General features: G+C 54.3%; 1 protein-coding gene across 1 annotated transcript in view; it reads left to right on the plus strand.

Annotated features, from left to right (window-relative positions):
* The window catches only part of SRL (sarcalumenin), a 46,615-nt gene that overhangs the window by 16,353 nt on the left and 8,402 nt on the right, over positions 1-21,860 (plus strand). The window contains exons 2-3 of the mRNA XM_008696834.2: positions 20,589-20,690; positions 21,503-21,598. Coding sequence (XP_008695056.2) covers positions 20,621-20,690; positions 21,503-21,598 — 166 coding nt within the window. The 5' untranslated portion in view covers positions 20,589-20,620. The remainder of the gene's footprint in view (positions 1-20,588; positions 20,691-21,502; positions 21,599-21,860) is intronic.

The raw sequence follows: 21,860 nt of genomic DNA on the forward strand, positions 1-21,860 counted from the left end.
AAAGGCTTTTCTTCTTCCATGCTAGGTGGACACTCCCCCCAGGGGTCCTTGTCTTTTACAACCTCGACAGCACTGACCCTCTCATTCACTGTCAACTCTGAGTGCTACAGGGCACAGAGTGGGTGTGGGCTGCATGGCTAGCCCTGGGGAGAAGGAGGGCCCAGTGCAGAGTCCTGGAAAAAGGGGAGACAGGGCCCACCCTGGGGTACCCACTATGGGTTGGGAACAGAATGAATTCATGATTAGGGGTGAGGGGCAGTATGTGGTCAGCAAGTGATGTAAAAATGCAACTAGCTTATAATCCAGCAATCACACTGCTGGGTATTCAGCCGGAGAATACAAGTATGCAAAGTCAGAGGGATACATGCTCCCTGATGTTTACAGCAGCATTATCTACAGTAGCCAAGGTAGGGAGGCAGCCCGAGTGTCCATTAACAGGTGAATTCATAAAATAGTGGTTGTATGTGTATGTGTGTGTTTGTGTGTGTGTGTGTGTGTGTGTGTGTGTGTATACACAAACACACATGCTGGAATATTTTTCAGCCATGAAAAAGAATGAAATCTTGCCATTTGCAGCGACATGGATGGAGTTAGAGGGTATTATGCTAAGAGAAATAAGTCAGCCAGAGAAAAACAAATACCATGTGATTTCACTCATATGTGGAATGTAAGAAACAAACGAGCAAAAGGAAAAAATAAGAGAAAGAGAGACAAAGCAAGACACAGACTCTTAACTCTATAGAATAAACTGGTGGCACCAGAGGGGAGATGCGTGTGTGGGGGGGTAAAGCAGGTGATGGGGAGGAAGGAACGCACCTGTCGTGACAAGCGCCGGGTGACGTGTGCGAGTGTAGGAGCGCTGTACTGTGCACCAGATACTAACAACAAGACGTTAATTAAGTGCCCTTGAAAATAAAAACTTCAGCAAACAAAAGGGATGTGGGGTCCACAGTGGCAACTGAGAGGAGGAACACACTGGAGGGAGGCGGGAAAGGTGGGCCATTGGGGACTGTCCTCTGAAAAGCCAGCTTTCCAGCCCCGAGGCCAGGCTGCTCTCACCCCTCAGCCCTGGCCAGCAACACTACTCAGACAGGAACAGGCCGTGTCTCTGCCCCCAGGAGCTGACTTCTATTTGGGGCGATGGCACGCACGGAGAGAAAATGTAACTAACCCCCCCACCCTTCCCCTGGCAGCTCTGGTTGGAGTTCAGAGGAGGGCTGGAAGGTCGGCTGGACTCATGGAGGGGCAGGGTTTCAGCTGAACTGGGAGAAAGGGGCAGTTACTGGACTGTCAGCTCCAGGAGGACAGGGGCTGTGTGTTTGTTTAACTTGCTCGCCTCTGCATCAGCAGGGCCTAGCACGGCGCTTGGTTCGCTTGGTTCATGGAAAGCACTTAACGGTGTCAGATGAATGAGCAGACGATTTGTGCAGGCAGAGGAGGAAGGTGATCAGAACCAGGAGTGGGGAGGCTCAGAGCATCGCACTGGTGGGGTGGGAGGAGCCCAGCTCTGACTCCGGCTGTGGGGCTCCTGTTGGGGGTGATCAGACCACCCTGGTGGGTGAAGGGCCTGGAATGCTGAGCCAGGTGGCTCTCTCTGGCCCTCAGCATACTCTAGCCCCTCCCCTTCTCCCTCTCAGATATTTTTGGATCCTTCTAGAGCAGGGACTGCATTCTGAGCTCAAACAGGTGCAGGCAAAGTCTGGCCTGGAGTTCTGGGACCGAGGAAGTGGGTTGTGTTGGGAGCTCAGCCCAGAATCAGGCTAGGGGAGATCCCTGGGGTTTGGGAGCCCCCTCCTTGTTCCCTCCCCCCCACCAGCTCACCGCCAAAACAGCGGCCCCTGGTCCTCTTCCAAGTGGCCATTCAGTTAGGACCTCAGCTAGGTTGTCCCCCATAGAATTTTCCCTAGACGGCAATAGGTATAGACTTGACAAACCTGTTGCCTTGGAAACCGTGTCTCCGAGTGCACCTGGTCCCACAGCTGCTGGCCCTGTGTACCTGCACCCCCCGGAGGGGCTTCTGGCCACTTTGTTGGTCTCTTTTGTTTTTTTCCCTGCATTTCCTCCTACTCTGTATGTCAGCTGGTAGAAGACCATTTATTTCTCTAGCTTATCCCAGGAGGTCAAGACACTAGGAGGGGGTCTGGAAAGATTGAAGAAGGGTCATAGCCCTTGGCATGGCCTGGGAAACCCATCCTGGCCTCAGGACTGAGCCTGTGTCCAGGCCGTGAGAGGGATAGAAGCCCAGGGGCAAATCCATTTTTCTTCTGACTTTTCCTGCCTCAGTTTCCTTCCTGAGTTGGTCGTTAGGCCAGCAGCCTCTTCACCTGGAGCCCTGTCACCTGAGGCCGCCCACACAGGTTGCAGAGCAGCCAGCCTGGGGTGGGATGGGGGGGGCACGGCGAGTCCACAGGGCCTGGAACACAGAACAAGCACGGGCTTTGCCACAAATTTGCCACCAAGCCCCTTCCCATTTTGCACCTGTCTTTTTGCTCATAAAATGGGTTAATAATACTTGCCCTATTTACAGCATGGGGTTGTTTGTGACTAAATTTTAAACATGGCTATCGGATGCTTAACATGTTTTTTGATATCAGCTACTTTTTAAGGTTGAAAGGACTATGGCAGTAATTACGGGCTGTCACTGCCACCGGTTTCCTCAAATATCATGAAACATGAACAATCAAGGGAATCCATCCACATCTCTGCCCCTTCTCAGGGCTGTTAATATCCTTTGGATTCTCTGTCCTCAGAGAGCTTACCAACCAGGAGAGAGTCCCCGCTCATGACAGGAGTAGGGAACCATACAAGGCAGATGTAATCAGGGGCTAAAAATAAGTAGCCTGAGTGTGCAGAGAAGGGGAGCAGGTGGGACAGGGCCTGGGGCCGTGGGGCTGGTGGAAGCACCACCAGCTTAGTGAGAGAGGGGTTGGGAAGATCCTGTAGAGCCGGGCTTCAGTGCTGTTCCTGTGTCAGTTTTCTGGGGCCACAAACCGGGTGGCTTCAAACAACAGAAATTTAACCTCTCATAGTTCTGGAGGCTGAAGTTAGACCTGGAGGGGTTGGCAGGGCCCTGCTCCCTCTGAAGGCTCCATGGGAGGCTCCTTCCTGCCTCTTCCAGCTTCTGGTAGATCCAGGAAGTCCTTGCCGTTCCTTGGCTTGTAGACGCATCTCTCCATGCTCTGCCTCTGTGTCGTCATGTGGCCTCTTCTCTGTGTGTCCGTGTGTCCTCTCCTCTTCTTGTAAGGACACCAGTCATTGGACTTAGGGCCCACCCTAATGCAGTATAGTCTCATCTTAATTACATCTGCACAGACCCTGTTGCCAAATAACGTCCCCTTCCAAGGTTCCTGCTGGATGTGGATGGGGGGAGGGGGCCCTCTTCAACCTCTCTGGCTCCTTAGCCTTGGACCCGACAGTTGAGTAGTTGCTGGCTCTGAACGTGTAGTTCCCGTCTGTCTCCTAGCTGGTAGTCCTCTGCTGGGCACAAATGGCACCTGTTTTCTTAGCCCTCTCTTTGGCCCCATGGCCCACACGATTGCCCCAGCAGCTGATTTGTGACATACCCAGCATAGGCCTGTTGAATGGGTGGACGGACAGCTGGCCGGGGGCAGGCAGTTCCATGAGGCTGCCCAGCCTAGCCGTGGTGTTGGGGTGGCTGGTGGGGGGAGTTCTCCAGCTCCCTGTTGGGTGTGCTCGGGTACGGAGCCGATGGCATGGGCCTGTGCTGGGGACTGGGGGCTCTGGTTCTTGGCTGATTCTGTGATGGAGAGAGCCACAGGCCAAGAAGCCAGCGACTCAGGCCTGTCAGCGTTAGGCTCAGCTCTCCTGCATGTGTGCCCGTGCCTAGCCCCTCACAGTCCCCGTCCCTGCTGCAGCGGGAGAATGAGCAGGACACGGAGGTGCCTCCCCACCCCCTGAGGGAGCCCCTTGGAAAGAGAACTTCCAGCTGTGTCCTCTGCCAGTGTCAGTGAGAGGCTTGCATCCTGTGGCGGGATGCAAGCCTTTCTTTCTCCCTTTCTGCCCCCTCCTCGCCAGCGGCATGAGCGCCCAGCTAAATGGGCGGGTATCTGGGTCTCCTCACAGCAGACTTAGGGGTCCCTAGCCCAGAGGCAGCTCTGGAAGCTGGTGGCTGTACCTCTGTTTCTCTTTCTGTGGTTTGTCCTGGTTCTGGAGGAGAGCAGGGATGGGGACAGGTCTCCAGGGTCTGTTGGCTTTTCTAGAAAAGCTTACTGGTGAATGCCATCTGGTCTCCTAGCCTGGCATTCCTCGCTCTGTCTCTTCTGTCTGCCTTGTCCCATCCTCCTGACCACTTGCCTTGGCTCCTGCAGCGACCAACCCCAAATGCCCTACCTTTCAAGGAGCTCCTGGGGTCCCCATCCCTATCTGCCCCTGAGACTGCTGTCACGAGGCGAGTTCTCTCCCACCTCCTCCGCTAATTAGATGCCATGTGTTGAAGGGGAGGTCTTTAATTCAGGAATCCAGTTCATGGTTACCACAACAACCTTCTGAGCTGATAAGGCAGCTACTTCTACAGCCCTCTGATCACAAAAAAGTAGGCCTGAGTTAAAAGACTTGACCCACAGGTACTTCTCTGGTTCTGAATCCCAGTCTCAAATCTCCTCTCTTTTGGAGCTCTCTGCCACTGAGTGGAGGGAAGGCCTTACATTTTGCCACCATCATCCGTCCGTCCGTCCATCCATCCACCCATCCAATGGATGTCCAAGGTGCTAGAATACAAAATCTATGATAAGGAAACCAAATAAGTAAGTTATTTAGTTTTTTGGAATGATTTTAGGTGCAGTGGAGAAAAAGACTAGCTTGGGGAGGAAGAAGGCTAGTCAGGAGACAATGTCACCAGGGTAGCAGGAGAAGGCCTGGCTGAGAAGGTGACAAGGAGCCAAGTGTTAGGGGAGGAGTGGAGAGCCAGGCGTCCGTGTGGGGAGAGCGTTCCCAGCAGAAAGCACAGTGAGCGCAGGGGGGCAGGAGGCCTGGTGCACTTGCTCCCGGCAAAGCAAGCCTGTGTGGAGGAGGGAGCCATGGAGCGTGTGCAGAGGGGGGAGCACGTGTGGCAAAGAGAGGGCATGGAGCCCAGGGAGGGGCTGTTTCACAACTCAGGTGAGAGATGACAGGCTGGGGGTGGGAGAAAAGATTAGACGGAGGATAGATTTTGAAGGCAGACAACAGGTTTAGCTAAGGTTTTGGAGAAAGAAAGGAACCAAAAACACTTTATCTTTTTTTTTTTAAATAGTTTTGTTGAGATATAATTCAAATATGTATAGTATGCCTCTTTGAGGAATGCCAGTCAGTAGTTTTTAGTGTATTCACAGATACGTGCAGCCATCAGCAAGTCAATTTTAGAACATTTTTTTATCACCCCCCAAAAGGAAGCTGTGTCCTTGTCAGTCTTCACTCCCCACAAGCTGCCCCTGTGGCCCCGGCCACCTCTAATCTGCTTTCTATCTCTGTGCATTTCCCTGTTCTGGACTTTCATATAAATGGAATCACATGGTGTATGGCCTCTTGCGTCCGACTTCTCTCACCGAGCATCATGTCTCCACGGTTCACCCACCTTGTAGCAGGTGTCGACCTCATTCCTTCTTATGCCACCAAATAACAAGGAAAGCATATTCATTGAAGAATAATAATAATATTCATTGAATAATACTTCATCGATAGGCCACATTTTGTTTATCCATTCATCAGTTGATGGACATTTGAGTTGTTTCCACACTTTGACTCTTGTGAGTAATGCTTCTGTGAACATTGATGTACACAATCTTTTTTTTTTCTTTTGCTTTTTAAAGATTTTATTTATTTCTTTGACAGAGAGAGAGACAGCCAGCGAGAGAGGGAACACAAGCAGGGGGAGTGGGAGAGGAAGAAGCAGGCTCCTAGCGGAGTACGGAGCTGGCTGAGGGGCTCGATCCCAGGACGCTGGGATCACGCCCTGAGCTGAAGGCAGATGCCTAATGACTGAGCCACCCAGGTGCCCCTTTTTTTTTCTTTTAAGATTTATTTATTTGAAAGAGAGAGAGGAGATACATAAGCAGGAGGGGCAGAGGGAGAGGGGGAGAGAGAATCTCAAGCACATTCTTTGCTGAGCATGGAGCTAGACATGGGGCTTGATCCCACAACTGTGAGATCAGGATCAGAGCCAAAATCAAGCTTAACCTACTGACCCACCCAGCCGCTCCTGATACACACATTCTTGTGTGGAGGTGTGTTTTGGGAGATTTTGTCTTTTTTTTTTTTTTTTTTAAGATTTTATTTGTTTATTTGAGAGAGCACGTGTGTTTGTGCGCCCAAGTGGAGGGATGGGAGGAGCAGAAGGAGAGGGAGAAGCAGGCTCCCAGCTGAGCAGGGTGCCTGACGTGGGGCTTGATCCCAGGACCCTGAGATCATGACCTGAGCTGAAGGTAGATGCTAAACTGACTGAGCCACCCAGGCGCCCTGGGAGATTTTGTCTTAATATTAGAAATACCTTACACGTTTCCTTTTTTTTTTTTTTTTTTAAGTTTTTGTTTTTAAGTCCTCTCTATGCCCAACATGGGGCTTGAACTCATGACCCCAAGACCAAGAGTCATGTGCTCCACTGACTGAGCCAGCCAGGCGCCCCTAGAAATACCTTACACTTTTCTAGTATTACATGGCTTTCAGAACTCTAGCAGGTGTCATTTGAGCCTCCCGCCATCTGGCACATAGTAGGCGCTCCAGTGACAGCTGCAGAGTGAAGGTACCACAAATCTGGAGGTGGGCAGGCTGGTATTTTTTTCCCACCTTATTACTGATGAAACAGGCACAGAACAGTTGAAATACTTGCTCAGGTCTCCACTGCTGATTAGGAGAGCAACTCTGGCCCCTCACTGTGTCCGTCTGTCTTTCTCTCCCTTCCTGAGAGTCCCAGGGTCCCACAGCTGCTCCTGGAACTGGGCAGCTGTGCCTGAGCACCAGGTTCCCATTTCACAGGCCGCTTCTGCGAGGGCCTCCCCTCGCCAGCCACATCTGCTTCTTTGTGCTCTTCTCCAGGGAACATCCCCCAGCAGGGTTGCAAGGCCAGCTAGACCCCAGACCCTAATGTCCCCAGAGCCGATGGGCATCATGCGGAGTGTGATTCAGTGTGTTTGAGGAATGGCCCAGGAATGGGTCTTTTAACTAAGCTCCTCTGTGATCCTTTTGCAAATGGCCTTGAGCCCCGTCTTGCAAAGGGCTGACCCAGGGAGGAGACTCATTACTGTCTGGTGCTCTCAGGGCATCCAACAGTTGTTTGCTGTGCTGGGTATCTGCCAAGCCCATGCTGGACACCTGCAGTCCCACTGGGGACACACTGTAGGCCCTGGCCCCAGGGGCCTTATCATCCATGGGGACAAATTTTAAAAGGCTGCCACATAGGGTGACAAGTGCTGTAGGAACACAGAGCAGAAGCACCTTGGTACTGAGGGGCCTGGGGAGGCCTCCCAGGGGTGAGCTGGAATTAGCCAAGTCCAGGCGAGGGGGGAATGGACAACAGTGAGGCTGGCGCTCAGGGAGACTGGTTGGAAAGGCACGGGAGCTGAAAGCGATTTCTCAGAGAACTCTGCAGGTGCTGGTTGTGTGAGTCTGGTGCTCAGGGTTTTCTCTGGCCCTGGGGGGACATGAAGAGGCTTCGGGTCTACCTCTTGCCCTAGAATCAGTGACAGTCGAGGAGGGAAGATCGGATGCATGCATGGCCCCCTGAAGGTCACAGCCACACGGGGCAGGGGCTGTCACTTGGCTCAGTGTGGATGGTCATGGACGCTGAATCAGTTGAGGTCAGTGAGGGGACCCGTGTGGCCTGGAGGGGTGAGAAGCAGAGGACATCAGGGAGGCAGCAGGATGTAGGCTGGCAAGAGGGAGCAGGTGCGGCCGGACCTGAGGAGAGGCGGGAGGGCGTTCCAGGCAGGCGGCGGTGTGGCTGTCGGGACCTCTTATGGGTTGGATTGTGTCTTCCAAAAAGGTAGGTTGAAGTCCTAACTCCTAGTACCTCCAAATGTGGCTTTATTTGGAAATAGGTTCCTTGCAGATGTAGTGAGTTAATCTGACTGGTGCCCTTAGACATGAAGGAGAAGAGATGCAGAATAGTGATACAGGGAGAAGGCCGTGTGCCATGGAGGTAGAGGTTGGAGACACACATGGACGAGCCAGGGACTGCCGGGAGCCACCAGAAGCTGGAAGAGGCAGGAAGGAGCCTCCCCTAGTGCCGTTGGTGGGAGCACGGCCCTGCCGACACCCTGATTTTGGACCCTGGCCTCCAGAATTGTGGGACAATACATTTCCTCCCTCCCTCCCTCCTTCCCTCCTACTCTCCTTCCTTCCTTGCTTGCTTGCTTGCTTGCTTGCTTCCTTCCTTCCTTCCTTCCTTCCTTCCTTGGTTTAGTTTCAGGTATACAGTACAGTGATTAGAAAGGCTTCCCCGACCGGGAATCAAATCATTTCTGCTGCTTCAAGCTGCCCAGGTTGTGCTTTGTTGCAGCAGCTGTAGGAACAGGCTTCGGTGCGGGGCTTTGGAGCCCTGGTCCTGCGCGGCTGGCTGGCAGGCAGGCCGCTGGCTGGAGCTCTTCTGAGGTGGCCTGGTGGAGCCTGCGTGGGGCCCTTGGTGTTGATCAGGAAGGGTCATCCTGGGGACAGTGAGTGCAGAATGTTCACTTGCTCTTGCCCCGCCCTCTGGCCTGCCCTTGGCTTTGACCTTCCTCTCCCCAGGGGAGCCCCGTGGGAACTAGAATTCCACCCGCCCTGACCTGCCTAGTCACCAGGCTGCCGAAGGAAAGGAAAGCTCTGGGTGACAAGGGCCTTGTTCGGTTTCAGAGTTTGAAGAGACAAGAGGAGAGCTCCGGCCCTTGGTGACACTAACGCCACCAAGAAGGAAGCCACTCTTGAGTTTAATTGTGTAAAATGATTTTTCCCCGGGGGTGGGGATGTCCAGAGGGGGAAGTCTGAGGGAGGGACAGAGCCACCTCTCACCGAGAAAGAATGGCCCACGTGTCTGAGGTTCAGTGGGCTAGGCCACTTGAGAATGCAAACCGGGAAGCCTGCTCCCAGGGGAGACATGGGATTTCTAGAACGTTCTACCACAGAGCCGCCTGGATATTCTTTGCCTGTGGTGTTCCAAGCTCTGAAGTGCTAACTGAGGGTAATGGATGGATTTGCTCAAGAGGCTTTGTGAGTTTGTACCATCTGTGGAACAGCGAGCGGACAGAGGTCTTCTTCCTTTTCCCTTGTGACTCAGACTCTGGAAGGCTCTTTTGGCTGGTTTTTTTTTGGCCTCTGCAGTCCTGAACTCAGAAGCTAGGAGCTGATCTCATGTAGCTTTTGTGGAACCAGCTGACCTTTATCCCCTGGTGACAGGACAGTGAGCCCCTCCCTGCATTCTCCTCCCCGTGACAGCAGAGCAGCCGGAGTCATGGGGAATGTGGGGCTGGGCCGGGTGCACATGGCCTCCTGGAGCTTGAACCTTACCCCAGTCCTTCCCAAAGTCTCCATTGAGATCTGTGCTTGGGTACCCAAACTGACATCAGAGCCCTCAGCTGGCGCTCCTTGGGAGGCTATGCCTTATATAGGAACAACTGGAGGAAGGACTGGGCGATCCCAAGAGTGCTGGGTCTCAGGGAGAGGGTGAGGGGCCCAGGGAGTTTGTGCTTATGTCCATCTTTGCTCCCAGCTCAGTAGGCGGTTTCCAGCAGGCTCGGTCATTTGCTTTCTCTGTGAAATGAGTGAGTTGGGCTAGTTAATTTCTAAGTTTCCTTCCAGTGCTACAAAGCTCTAATGCAAAAATAACCAAAACAAGATGAGGCTTGGGGCCATGAGCGCGAGGACCTAGGAGTGGAGCCCATCTGTTGTGAACTTGGTGAAGCCGTTTGGGAGAGAAGGTGGAAAGATCTGCCTCTTGGCATCTGGATAGCAGTTTTGTTGGAAGGGTCTTTGGGCTGGAGCACACAGGGCAATACACGGGGCAGAATATCCGTGTTACTGCTGCTCTAACCTCTGCCCTCGGCTTGAGCTTCCTTCATAACCACCTCGGAGCAGACTTGGGGGCAAACAGCTTCTCTGGTCTCCTTGGCGGCTGCAGGTGGGATCTGCTAAGGACACCTCACTGCTGAGCACGTGTGGGCGAGGCCAGGCACTGCTCACGGGGGCGAAGAGGGGCTGCCTGTGATCGCACAGACCCACATGCGAAGCCCTTCAAAGTTGCAAAAACATGAGCTCTGATTTCAGCCGAGCAGGACAAGCAAAGTGCCACTCAAGCCGGAGCTAGAGCCACTCTCGCTCTATCTGTGGCGCGGTCAAAGCTACTTTCTCAAGGCCTGAGTCATTTTGAAGGGCTTACTGCTTTGCTCCCTGCTTTGCTCACTTATTCCAAGGACAACGAGGACACGCTGGCACTGTGGTGGCCTCTCCGTCTGTGTTGCCACTTGTGAGAGCTGAGAAGGGCCCTTAGTTGCTCTTCCTCCAGGCAGAGCCTCTCACCCATTCTCAGACACACGCAGCCCACAAGTGGATCTGCTTAGGCGTCCTCCTGAGGGTGCATTTGTGCTGGAGGCAACATGCAGGGTCACCTCCCTTCAGTGGTGGATAGAAGGAGTCTGGGAGGTTGGGGGCAGAGAGGAAACTGTTCATTGCCTCAACAGTTTCTGGGTGAGTCAGGGCTGACTGGAAGTGGGGGTCAGTCACCACAGGAGTCAACATGGGGCTCAGCAGGACGAGATCTGGGCCCCAGGATTGTTGACAGCTGAGGCCCATTCCGGTCCCAGGCCAGCTGGAACCTCATGGAAAAAGTCAGTTTACCCCCAGCATGCCCACAACTCGTCATCCGAGGAAGTTGAGGAAGTATTGGGAGAAGAAGCCCCAGGCAGAAGGACTGACCCCCCAGAAACAGAGGGTTGGAATGAGTGGAGTAAAGGTGAGCCAGCTTGGCTCCTGTCCAAAGCTTGTTCTGTTTTGGCCCACTCAGTGAACTTGGGATTTGGCCTGGCATCTTTGCTCTTCTAGGAAATTAGTATTATTATATCTGACATTGCAGGATGCTTTTAAACATCAACCGATGCTTTAAATACTTGGAAGGGGATGGCAAAGGAGGTATTTTATGGATGAATGGAGTTGGTGCAGGGGGAGTGAGGACCAAGGTCACATTGCCGGTTAGTGAGACACGGAGGAACTCTCCTGACTTCTGATTCCATTCAGAGACCAGTCTGGGTCTGGGTCTGGTGGCAGAGGGAAGCCCCGAGATGTGGTCCCAGCCCAGGCTGGGGAAGGTGTCAGATCCATTTCCCAAGCTGGAGAATCAAGTGGACTTCACCCTGCTTCCTTTCCTTGGGGCTGTGGTGGGTCTGGTGAGTCACTGTTCTCCCCACTTCCAAGCCCAGGTGGCTCTGACTGGAACTCAGGGCAGCCCTCTGACCGGGACCTCAGGGAGCCACACTCCTTTGGCTCCCAGTAGATCTCTCCCTGCCTGGTGACCAAAACTCAATCATCAGCCCTCCCAGAGGTCATCCTCCAGACTCCAGGGAGGCATGCCATGTCTTTGGGTGGGGAGGTGGGAGGTGGAGGGTGGCAGCCACCTGTTTTGGGACCTGGCGTGCACCTCTCCCTCCTGCCCTCCCTCTCCTGCCCAGCTCAGCCCCTCTGAATGGAGGAAGTATTGTCCAATGACTCCTGCAAGGATTTCTTTTCACTTCAGGCCGGGCTGATCTCCGGGAAAACTGGATTTTCCACAGGCTATCCCTTTAATAATTGAGTCACACTGAGGGGTGAGGACTTCGGGTTTTATTTCTTCCCGAGGTATTTGCCTTTCAAAAGTGAGCACTCATCGCATCTGTGAGTCCTCCGGGCATCAGCAACAAGAACGTGCATACATGGTGGTTGTGGGATTGTGGGTGATTTCTCTCCGTAGCTCCCAAAGCAAGAATTCCCAGGAATTAGGGATGGGGAAGGGGGTGTGGAGTTCTCCTGTCAATTCTCTGGACTTTATGGGTTAAAAACAATTGTCTTGAAGTCTTTTTTTTTTTTTTAAAGATTTTATTTATTTATTTGACAGAGATAGAGACAGCCAGCGAGAGCGGGAACACAAGCAGGGGGAGTGGGAGAGAAAGAAGCAGGCTCATAGCGGAGGAGCCTGATGTGGGGCTCGATCCCAGAATGCCGGGATCACGCCCTGAGCCGAAGGCAGATGCTTAACCGCTGTGCCACCCAGGCACCCCAAAGTCTTAATCCTTTTTAAAGGGAGAAGGAAGAGGGTAGACTGAGAAGCTGGCTCACCCCCTCTCCTTTCTGGGGGTTGGTGGCCTGGTGCTGGGAAAGCCGATGAGACTCAGTTGGTGGAGAGCTAGCTTCTAGAACGAGCCTGTGGCTGATTGGTTTAACCAGTCCCGTGGCCTCGGGGCAGCCACTCCTCAGAGTTTTAGGCTCCCGATCAGTGAAATCAAACCACTTGGTCTGGTCTGTGAGGGGGTCCCTTTTGACTCCTAATCCCATGGTTCTCTCTGATTGGTGCCCTTGTCATTGCGTCCTATCCCTTGGGTGAATTGTTTTGGGGCTAGAGTCCAGCTGGGGACTAGCTGTTCTGGTGGGATTAACCTTGACTTTAGGAGCTTGCCCGGGAGGCCAAAGAATCTTCTGAGGATGGCTGCCTCGCCCACTGTGCCCTGGGTCCATTGTCCAGGGAGAGAGAGCTAAAGGCCAACAGAATGGTGAGAGAGAGGGTCTCGGGGTTCTGGGAGGATGTGGACACTTCCCTTCTAGGGTCCTCAGCGTGGGCATCTGCAAAGCTGCCTGAAGGCTCATCCAAGAAGAGAAAGAACAAGGGGCCCTGAGTGGTGAACATTTACTCTTGTAAATAAGGTCAAGAAAAAAATGGGACACCCAAAGAGGCTGCTGACCATTGGCCCAGTCCAGGAGTGTTCAGAGACAAGATCTAGGATGCGGAAGGGGTCTGCTGCTCTGGCTGTATAAACTGTCTTTCTGAAGGGCTCTCAGCTGCACTTGAGGCATGGCCGATGAGCTGTCTGAGTATTTGGATGAAGGACAGCCCGGTGAAAGGCGTGGGACCCGCTGGATGCAAGACTGGTGTTCCTGACTCCTGGGTACAGATGTGTCCAGGGCTAGAACTGGAAAGTGATTGTCCCCCTGGGGCTTTATTACGGATGACTCATCTGCATAACTGTGTATGAGTGATTGTCAAAGGTATTTTACCTGTGTGTGACTGGGACTCTGTAGTTCCAAATGGATGAGAAGACACGTGGAGGATAACCTTGGCAGAGCCTTAGAAACGTGTGCCAAGGAGTCTTGGACAGGTGGGATTGAGTTTACCTTCTGTTCCGTGGAGACACAATAAATTCAACACCTAGAGGTGGGCTCAAAACAGGTCAGCCAAACAAAATCTTGGGTTCCGAGCTTTCTTTTCCCGATCTCCAGCTTCCACGCGGACTCCCTGACGCCTGGCGCTGAGGTGGCTCAGAGCAGTGGCTCTCAAGCTTTGGTGCTCCTTAGCCTCACCTTCTGAAACACGCAGCTCCACACTGACCCGCCCTTGGACTGGGCGTCCGTGCTTGGAAAGCCCCACAGGTCTCGGGTACCGCCTGCACGTGGCCCGGGAGCTCCACTTTATTTCTTGGCCCGAGCTCTAGCCCATTCCTGGAATGCTTGTTGGGCAAACAACTTGACTTTCCTGTGTCCGCTTCCTCAGAGGTTAATAGTCCTTGCTTCCCGTGTCTCAGAGCACTGCCCCACTGCTTTGGGCGCGTGGCGTTCTGCGTGAAGGCGAGACATCACCCAGCTCAGTGCCTGGCGTATGTTGGTCAGCAAAGTCAGCAGATGATGTAGTCGGGGCTCCTTGGGCTTTTGGGGAAAATGATCAAGAGGAGGTTAGTGGAATTTTTAGTGACAAGACAGGAGAGGCAGGAGCAGTGACCGTCACCCCCATCCTTAGGCCCCCTATCCTGTCTCTGGGAGGGACAGACCCAAGGGAAGCAGCTGGCAGGAGATAAAGGGGTGGCCAAACCCCAGCTCCTTCATCTTCCCACGCCTCCGAGGCACATCAACGGAGCCCTAACCTTCATGGGACATGGTGTGCAAGCTACGTGGGGGCAGAACAAACTCTGGGCTAAGAGCCGTGAACCTGGGCTCTGCCCCAACCCTGCCCTGACCTTGGGAAAGTCTCTAGAGCTCCCTGGCCAGAGCTTCTCCCTCTGCAGTTGGACTCGGCAAGGCCTCTGGTGACTCCACAGTTCTGAGACCATGTGGAAAGTGCTTTGGAACGGGTTAGGAGCTGCGGAAAATCAGGTGTTTGGTTGGTGGTAGAGAGAGGAACTGAGCCTGGAGCCCCTGTTGGGGCTGCGGATGGGGCAAGCTGCTGAAAGGCTGACTCCGAGGACGGCAGAGGTGGTGTCGGGGGAGAAAGCAGAACGGGTTTATACCATGCTCTGCCTGGCGCTTGGGCCTTCCCGTGGTCTGTGGGGGTTGAGCTGGGGGCTTGCTATTCATGGACCGTGATGTAAGCACCCAGGCCTGTCTGGGCCGGGAGGCTCCCTTGGCAGCGGCACATACAGTACAGCACTGTGCGTCCTGGGGTGGACCAAGACTCATCTTACCAGGCTCTCAACTCATTCAGGGTGTTCGGGGGCCACTGTGGGGCTTCAGCTAGATGCTGGGGAGATCAGGGAGGGAGGGAAGACACTGGATTTGATTTCCTGGAATTGAACTGAATTTAATCAGAGGCTCTTGAAGCTTCTGACTGCCTCCCGGAGGGGATACCAGGCCCAATGGCACAGCTTGTTTCATTGAGAGATTTCCCTTCAGAGTAATTTTTAGCCTGGGAAGGAAGGTCACAGGGTATGAAGGCGTCACCCTTGGTCTTTTTTGCTCTAAATTGCTTAGCAGGTCAGTGACAGCTTGACACTAAATCATAAAAACCAGGGAAGGGTATGGATGTCCACACACACGCACATACCTGAATTCCTGTCTAGGGCCCAGGAGTAGAAATACACAACAATGTGAAGTTCACAATGAAGTCTGGGGTCCTCATCTCCCTTGGGATTATGTCGCCCTTTCACCTTACCAGGGACAGAGGGTGTTCTGAGAATATCAGAAAACACCACAGGTGGTCAGACCCAGAGTATGTTCTACCCATGATCCCCACCACCACCATCCCCCCCATCATCACCATCATCATCATCACCGTCACCACTACTCCACCACCATCCCCACTGTCATCATCACCACCATCCCTACCATCATCATCATCAATAGTAGAGGACAACAGAGGCCTGTGGAAAGGGCTAGATTCACCAGAGAACCTGGACCATTGCTGTTCCATGGGTGCATGCCAAGCCTTGGGGACTCATCCAACTTGGGAGCCCCCAGTGGGCACATGAGTCAGGAGGGGCCAGGAGCAGAAGCCTTGGCCTCAGGGCTCAGGATTACTTGGTTTATCAGTGGTTTGCAACTTGGGCTGCATGGTAGAATTACCCAAGATTTTGTTGTTGTTGTTGTTGTTAAAGTCCTGATACTGAGGATACATCCTAATTCAATCAGAGCCTCTGAGGAGAGGGGAGGAGTGGCAGCAAGAACTGGGTGATTCCAATGTGCAGCCAGTGCCCCGAACCTGGGTCAGAGGCATTTTATCAGGTGGCAGAGACCTGTGCTTCTCCAACTAATGTGGAAATGAATCACTGGGGCATCTTGTGAAAATGCACATTCTGATTCAGTGGGTCTGAGCTGGGGCCCAAGAGTTTGCATCTCTCCAAGCTCCTGGGTGATGTTGGTTCTGCGGGGGCCCAGACCTCACTCTGAGTAGCATGGGGTAACACCCCGCTTTAGGGCCAGACGGCCTCCTTTGCTGCTCTGTAGTTAAATGGCTTCAGCCAGTTATCAGCTGTGTGCCGGGCAAAGCATTCAGTGTCTCAGATTTCAGTCCTCTCAGCTGTAAAAATGGGGAGAAGAGTGAGACTTGTCTTCCAGAAGCAAGTGAGATGAAGTAAATTGAGTAAGATCAGTTCATGTCTTATTTACATAAAATGCTTATGCATAGCCTGGCGCACTGACTGGTTGTACAGATGTATCTCATAGGAGATGTATTACATGTATCTTGCTGCTCAGAGACTGTCAGTCTCTGGGTTAAACCAAGTTCCTGCCATAGATTTTTCTCCAGGGGGTCGGGGGGATGGAGATGTAAGCAGAAGAATTAGAAGATAAGGAAAGAAAATTCTAATGGGTAACCCAGCTCTCCCCTGGAGGGGCCAGAAATTCTTATTGTTCATACATGTCACTGCAGACCTCTCCATGGCACTTTCTGTGGGCTGGGCAGGGTCCCAGGCCTGGGGAACACAGGGAGGATTATGAAAGCCTTGATTCTTGCAGTCTGATGTGGAGAGAAGGTGTGTGCAGAGAGGGGCAAGGTCCCAGTGAGAAGGGGTTCCCCCATGCACCCCTAAACACAGGTTGGTGCAGGAGGCCTGGACGAGGAGTAGACAGTTCTGAGTTCCTCACTCATTAGCCACCTGCTGTCTTAGGCAAGTCAAAGACTTTCTCTAGACCTTCTGAAATGTGTCTGATGGTAACCAAGAAGGTCAGCTGAGGTCATGAATGTGAAAGTGGCCTATCAGTGTAAGAGGCTTCTTTATAATTACAGGGACCCAGATTTCCTCCTTCTGGATTTGATAGCAGGTTTCTGCTCTGGGGGTTAATGAGAAAATATTTGCTCTTGGCCCCTGGAGGCTGCCCCAGCTTTCAGGGAACCAGATGGGTGGGTACCGTGAGGCAAGAGGGGCACCCCAAGATGTGGCTTTTCTTTGTGGGAGGTAGAGATGGCTGTCCCCAGCAGAGGTGGGATGCCGCTTCCCCAGAAAGCATCTTTGTGAGTCAAGGGAGTCCGCAGGGCTGTCTCAGCTACCCCAAGGCAGGGGACAGTCTTCCCTCGTCCCCCTCCTGGAGCTTCCTCCTTAAATGGGTCCCAGCCTGGCTGGAAGGGGACAGAAGGGATAGACCCAATCCTTTCTCCTGACCCCATTTTGCCCATAAATCCCACTTATCTCCTGACAGAGTTCTCTGGCACAGACTAGGCCCCCACCTCACTCTCTCCTGCTCTGCTCTCTGTGTGCCCTTAGCTCTCCTGATAAAGCCATGGGCCCTTAGAAGGGGATCCCCTCAGGAAGGGGTTGGCTAAGGCCACTGGGAAGCTCTGGCCCTGCCTGTTTTGGGTATCTCCTCTTTAGGCCATGTCCCCTCTAATTTAAGCTAGCAAGGCCAGCAAATGCCTGCCCTTAAGGGGACAGAGTTGGATGTGTGACTTAATAATGCCGAGAGCCACAAGTAATCCCCTAAGTACTTGCCGTGTAACCTGAGATGATCTGGCCTGCACCCACCTGTTTTCACTCCTTTGCTGATAGCAGTATAAAAAGCATGTCAGTTAATGACTCTAGGAACTGACAAGGGGGTGGAATGCCCAAGCATCTGTCCTATCTTGGAAAGATCTCCCAGTGAGCCTGGCTGCACGTGCCTGCCGCAAGGTTGAGGAAGGGCTGGAAGAGATCCTTGAGTTTCCCTCCCTGGGTGGTGATCAGGACCCAGTGGAGACTGAAGAGTCAGGGCCGGGGGTGGGGATCTCGGGGCGGCTCAGCTGCTCACTGCCCCAGGGATGGACAACGGGTGATAACGCCCGAGCTTCCAGGTCTTGGGAGGGAGGCTGAATAATGCCTTCTCTGCTTGCCTCAGAGGGCAGCTATGAAGACCAGGGAGGGAGGTCCACACCTCACTTTCGGAGGACAGGAGCTAGGTTGCGTTAGACTCTTTAGAGAAGCGGAGTGAGTGCCAACCCTGTGAAACTGACCAATGGTGTTCTAATCATTTAGAACTGCAAGTTTCCGCTTCGGGTGGCACAGAAGATGTTGGCAATTTGTTGGAGAATCATTTCTCTGCTGGAGAAGCAAGTCTAGAGGAGAAGGAAAGGGCGCTTTATGCAGAGGCGGCCCCTCGAGAGAAGACCCTGCTCCTTCACTCCCCGGATGGCAGGGAGGCTGAGAGCTCGGAGCAGACAGCTGCTGGGGCCCCCGCCGGCGCAGGCCCGGGCTCTGGTCCCGAAGCCAGCCTCTCCAATGCCTCAGCCTCAGAGTCAGCTGCCCCCGGGGATCCTGCGGGACCTGGGGAGGAAGAAGAGGGCCCACCGGGAGCCAGCACCCTTCCAACAGAAGGGGAGGGCGGGCCTGGGGAAGAGCTGGGGTTGGGAGAGGACCCAGGACAGGAGGGGGCTGCCGGGGAGGCTGAAGGGCAGGCTGGGAGTGGTGTGGTCCCTGAGGAAGTGGAGGAGGTCCTAGGGGACCACCCCGTGCAGGGGGTAGCAGGAGGGACTGCACAGCCGGAAGGCTTGGGGGCCTCTCCTGGCATGGAGGTCACAGAAGTCCACGCCCCTGAGACACGACAGGAGGACAGCCCAGGGCCTGATCGGGGGCCAGAAGTGCCAGATGGAGTCTTGGACACGGACACAGCAACCAAGGAGGGGGCTGAGGACCAGGGGGAGCCCAGCACCAGCCCAGCCTCGGAGACCGGCCATGCACAGAGCTTTGAGGCAGGGGGCACCCAGGAGGGCCAGCCCCCCGAGGCCCAGGCACCAGGGCTAACTGAGGAGGGCCTGGACGAGGCCTCCTCTGAAGAAGAGAGCGGTGACCACAGTGGAGGCGAGGAGGAAGGAGCTGCATCCGAAGAATCTGAGGAGGACAGTGGCGACGGGGAGAGTTCAGAAGAAGCAGGGGATGGCTCAGAGGAAGCTGGGGAGCCCCAGGAAGCAGCAGGAACCGAGAGCCCTGGAGATGAGGGGACCCAGCTGAGCACTGAGGAATTGAATACAGGGCCCGAGGGGGATGAAGCAGAGGAGCCTAAGGAGGGGCCTCAGGGTAGGGGATCCCCACGATTGTTCCCAGCCCCTTGGGTGGCTACAGTCTCCCTGGAAGACATGTGTGTGGGGGCATAGGCAGGGACAGGGTGGGGCGGGAGAAACCCCAGCCAGCTCCGGGTTTGCTGGGTGGAGGCCCTGGCCAGGATGCCTGGTCCATGAGGTGCCTTCCAGCTGAGCCACTAAAGCCTGTTCGGAGGGACCAGTGGGGCCCAGAATAACCCAGTCACTTCAGAGTGAGGCCCTCCGGAGCCTCCCTGTTAGGGTCCCTCAGTCTACTTTAATGTGGACCAGTACCTTAACCTGAAGGACACGGGACACAGTGGCAGGTTTTGAGGCCCCCTGTGGTGGTAGGCATGCGGGTAGGGTGTGTTCCGGAGCTCCCTGGGGTCTCCTCTTGAAGACTAGGCCGGGTCCAGTGGGGTGGTTGGGGACTGGGGTCAGGATGGTGATAAGAAATCTCAGGCTGGCTGGGACACTGAGGTCCTGCAGGATTGGGGGAAGGGGTGCAGGGGAGGGGGGGTGCTGACACTGGAGATGTAATGCATCCTAGGGATGGCTGGTGCCCCACCATGTCGCATGTGAATATGCTGGCCTGGACCAAGAGCGGCTTTCAGGATGGAGGGCCTGGGCTCAGTCATCACTTTCCAGCATGGCTCCCCCACAGATTTCCTTGCAGGATTTCATTTCCATCCTGCTTGTTGGGTACTTGCACCCTCCACAAGAGGGAGGGCCTGCAGTCAGCTGGTCAGCTGGTGGCTCCCCTTTTCCCCTGTCCCCTCTGTGCTGTGTTTGGGGTTGGGCTGCCCTGGCGGATCTTGGTGGAGAATCAGTCCTGAGGTGCTGCACAAGGCACAGTGATTCCTCTCTGCTCCCATCGCTTGTGGGACTGGTCTCCCCTGCCCCTCACGCCCAAGTCCAATCCCACCTGGTAGGCCTACAGTATAGGCACCCCTCCCCGGGAACCTGCAGGGGGTCACCGGGGCATCTCCCGCTTAGTCAGAAGTTAGGGTTGTCTCACCCACCCCCACCCAAGACGCCCAGCCGCAGCTCCTCCCACCCAAGTCCCGCAGCAGCCTGTGTGATCCTGATAAAATGCTCATTTTGTCGGGTCAGTTGTTTGCTTAGAGCCCCTCCCTGGCTGCCAGTGCTCCTAGGAAGTAAGGCAGACTCCTATAAACCACTCCTGTCTCCTGCCCCCATCTTTACCTGCTTAGCTCCTCCCTTCCTCTCGGATCTCAGCTCACAAGGAGGGTTTGTGACTCCCCTGCTGAGACTTCCTAGGCACACATCTTAGGCTCTCATAGCTTCTGGAATCTTTGCTGCCCTAGCCACGATGCTGACTGTAATTATTACCTTACTTTCAAGATGATTTCTCTCCCTCTCCCCATGAGACTGTAGCAAGACTCCCTGAGGGCAGGAGCTATGTCTGTTTTGGGCACCCCGCATTCCCAGCATGGAGCTCAGTGCCTGACGTGTGGTAGGTGCTCAGTCAGTATTTGTTGAATACGTGAAATGGATCATGGAGTTTAGCAGAAACTGAGTTCAGGTTTTCAGAGTCCCTCCTTGAGACGGAACTCGTTGGTTCAGTTGAACCTGGCAAGCCTTCCTGCAGCACTTCCTTATGCCCTTTCCTGCAAAGAGCAAAGCCCGGCTCTTAGCTTGCCCTAACCCTGCTCTCTGCTTCTCTCCCCAGAAGAGGTGGAGGATGTGAGTGAAGAAGCCCCGATGAGGGACCGCTCCCACATTGAGAAAACTTTGATGCTGAATGAGGACAAGCCAGTGGATGATTACTCTGGTAACCATAGGAAGGACCTGGGACTGGGGCTGGGTCCAGGGCTGGGCTCTGAGGCCGGTGGGTCCCCAGGGCTGAGAGCCCTGGAGATGGTGGGCTCCCTGGAAGAGGCTCACAGAGCAGCGTCCAAGGCCTGGGTGGAGGTTCTGGATTGGCAGGGAAGGAGGAGAGGCAATCCAAGCAGAGGGAACAGGGCCAGGGTTGAGGACAAATCCCAGTGCTGCCGCCTGGGGCCCGGTGCCAGCCTTCATGCGGTGGCTGGGGAGGCTTGCTAATGAGAGTTCATCCCATCTGCTTTGGTTTTTACAGTTTATAAAGCCCTTTTATTTCTGGCACTTCATCCTCAGAATAACCCAAGGCTTTCAGTGGGGCTCATGTCTCCTCTTCATTGATGAGCTAGCTGGAGCTCAGAGCAGCCACGGTTTGCACGGGGCACATAGCTAGAGGGGAGCAGTGGGAGGGTCGGGTCTAGACAGCCTGGCCTGGGGCCCCAGTTCCTGCTTCTGGGTCTCACATCCTGCGGGCTCCCAGCCTTACCCTGTGAGTTGCTTCTCCCTAGAGGGAGAAAAGGATCAGGTTTTTAAAAAAAATAGTGCAGGAGGTTTTGAGGGTGGGAGGGAATGCCTTTTGGTTAACGTTTTCTGAGGGTTGGGATGTGAACCAGCTCCCTCCAGGAATGCTAATGTATGGCAGTCCGCAGTGAGTGAGGCTGCCAGAGGGGGCCCTGCTCCCCACCGGCCTGGGCTGGAGCTGCCCTGCAGAGGGAGTCGGACTCTCTCCCTTCACCCTCTCCCTTCACCCTTCTCTGCCCCCAGTGGTGCTGCAGCGGCTTCGAAAGATCTACCACTCATCCATCAAGCCCCTGGAGCAGTCTTACAAATACAACGAGCTTCGGCAGCATGAGATCACAGGTACTCCTTGTGGCTGATGCCCGTGCCCTCTTGCACTTTGTGAGTGGTGGGCATGAGAACACGTGGAGCTGAGCTTTCCTTGGTCATATGATCATCCTTCCCCGCACGGGTGCCCCAGTCTGCACAGGGTTTTGTGGAGATCACTTCATGCTTCAGTAGTACAGTTGTGGTTTCCAGGAGTAGCCAGTTTCCATCTCTCTGTGCTGAGGGTCCCCTGACTGGGAAGGGATCATGTGTTAAGTCCCCTAATTGGCCTGGAATC

The sequence above is a fragment of the Ursus maritimus genome, unplaced genomic scaffold (assembly GCF_017311325.1).
Source record: "Ursus maritimus isolate PB19 unplaced genomic scaffold, ASM1731132v1 scaffold_2, whole genome shotgun sequence".
NCBI lineage: Eukaryota > Metazoa > Chordata > Mammalia > Carnivora > Ursidae > Ursus > Ursus maritimus.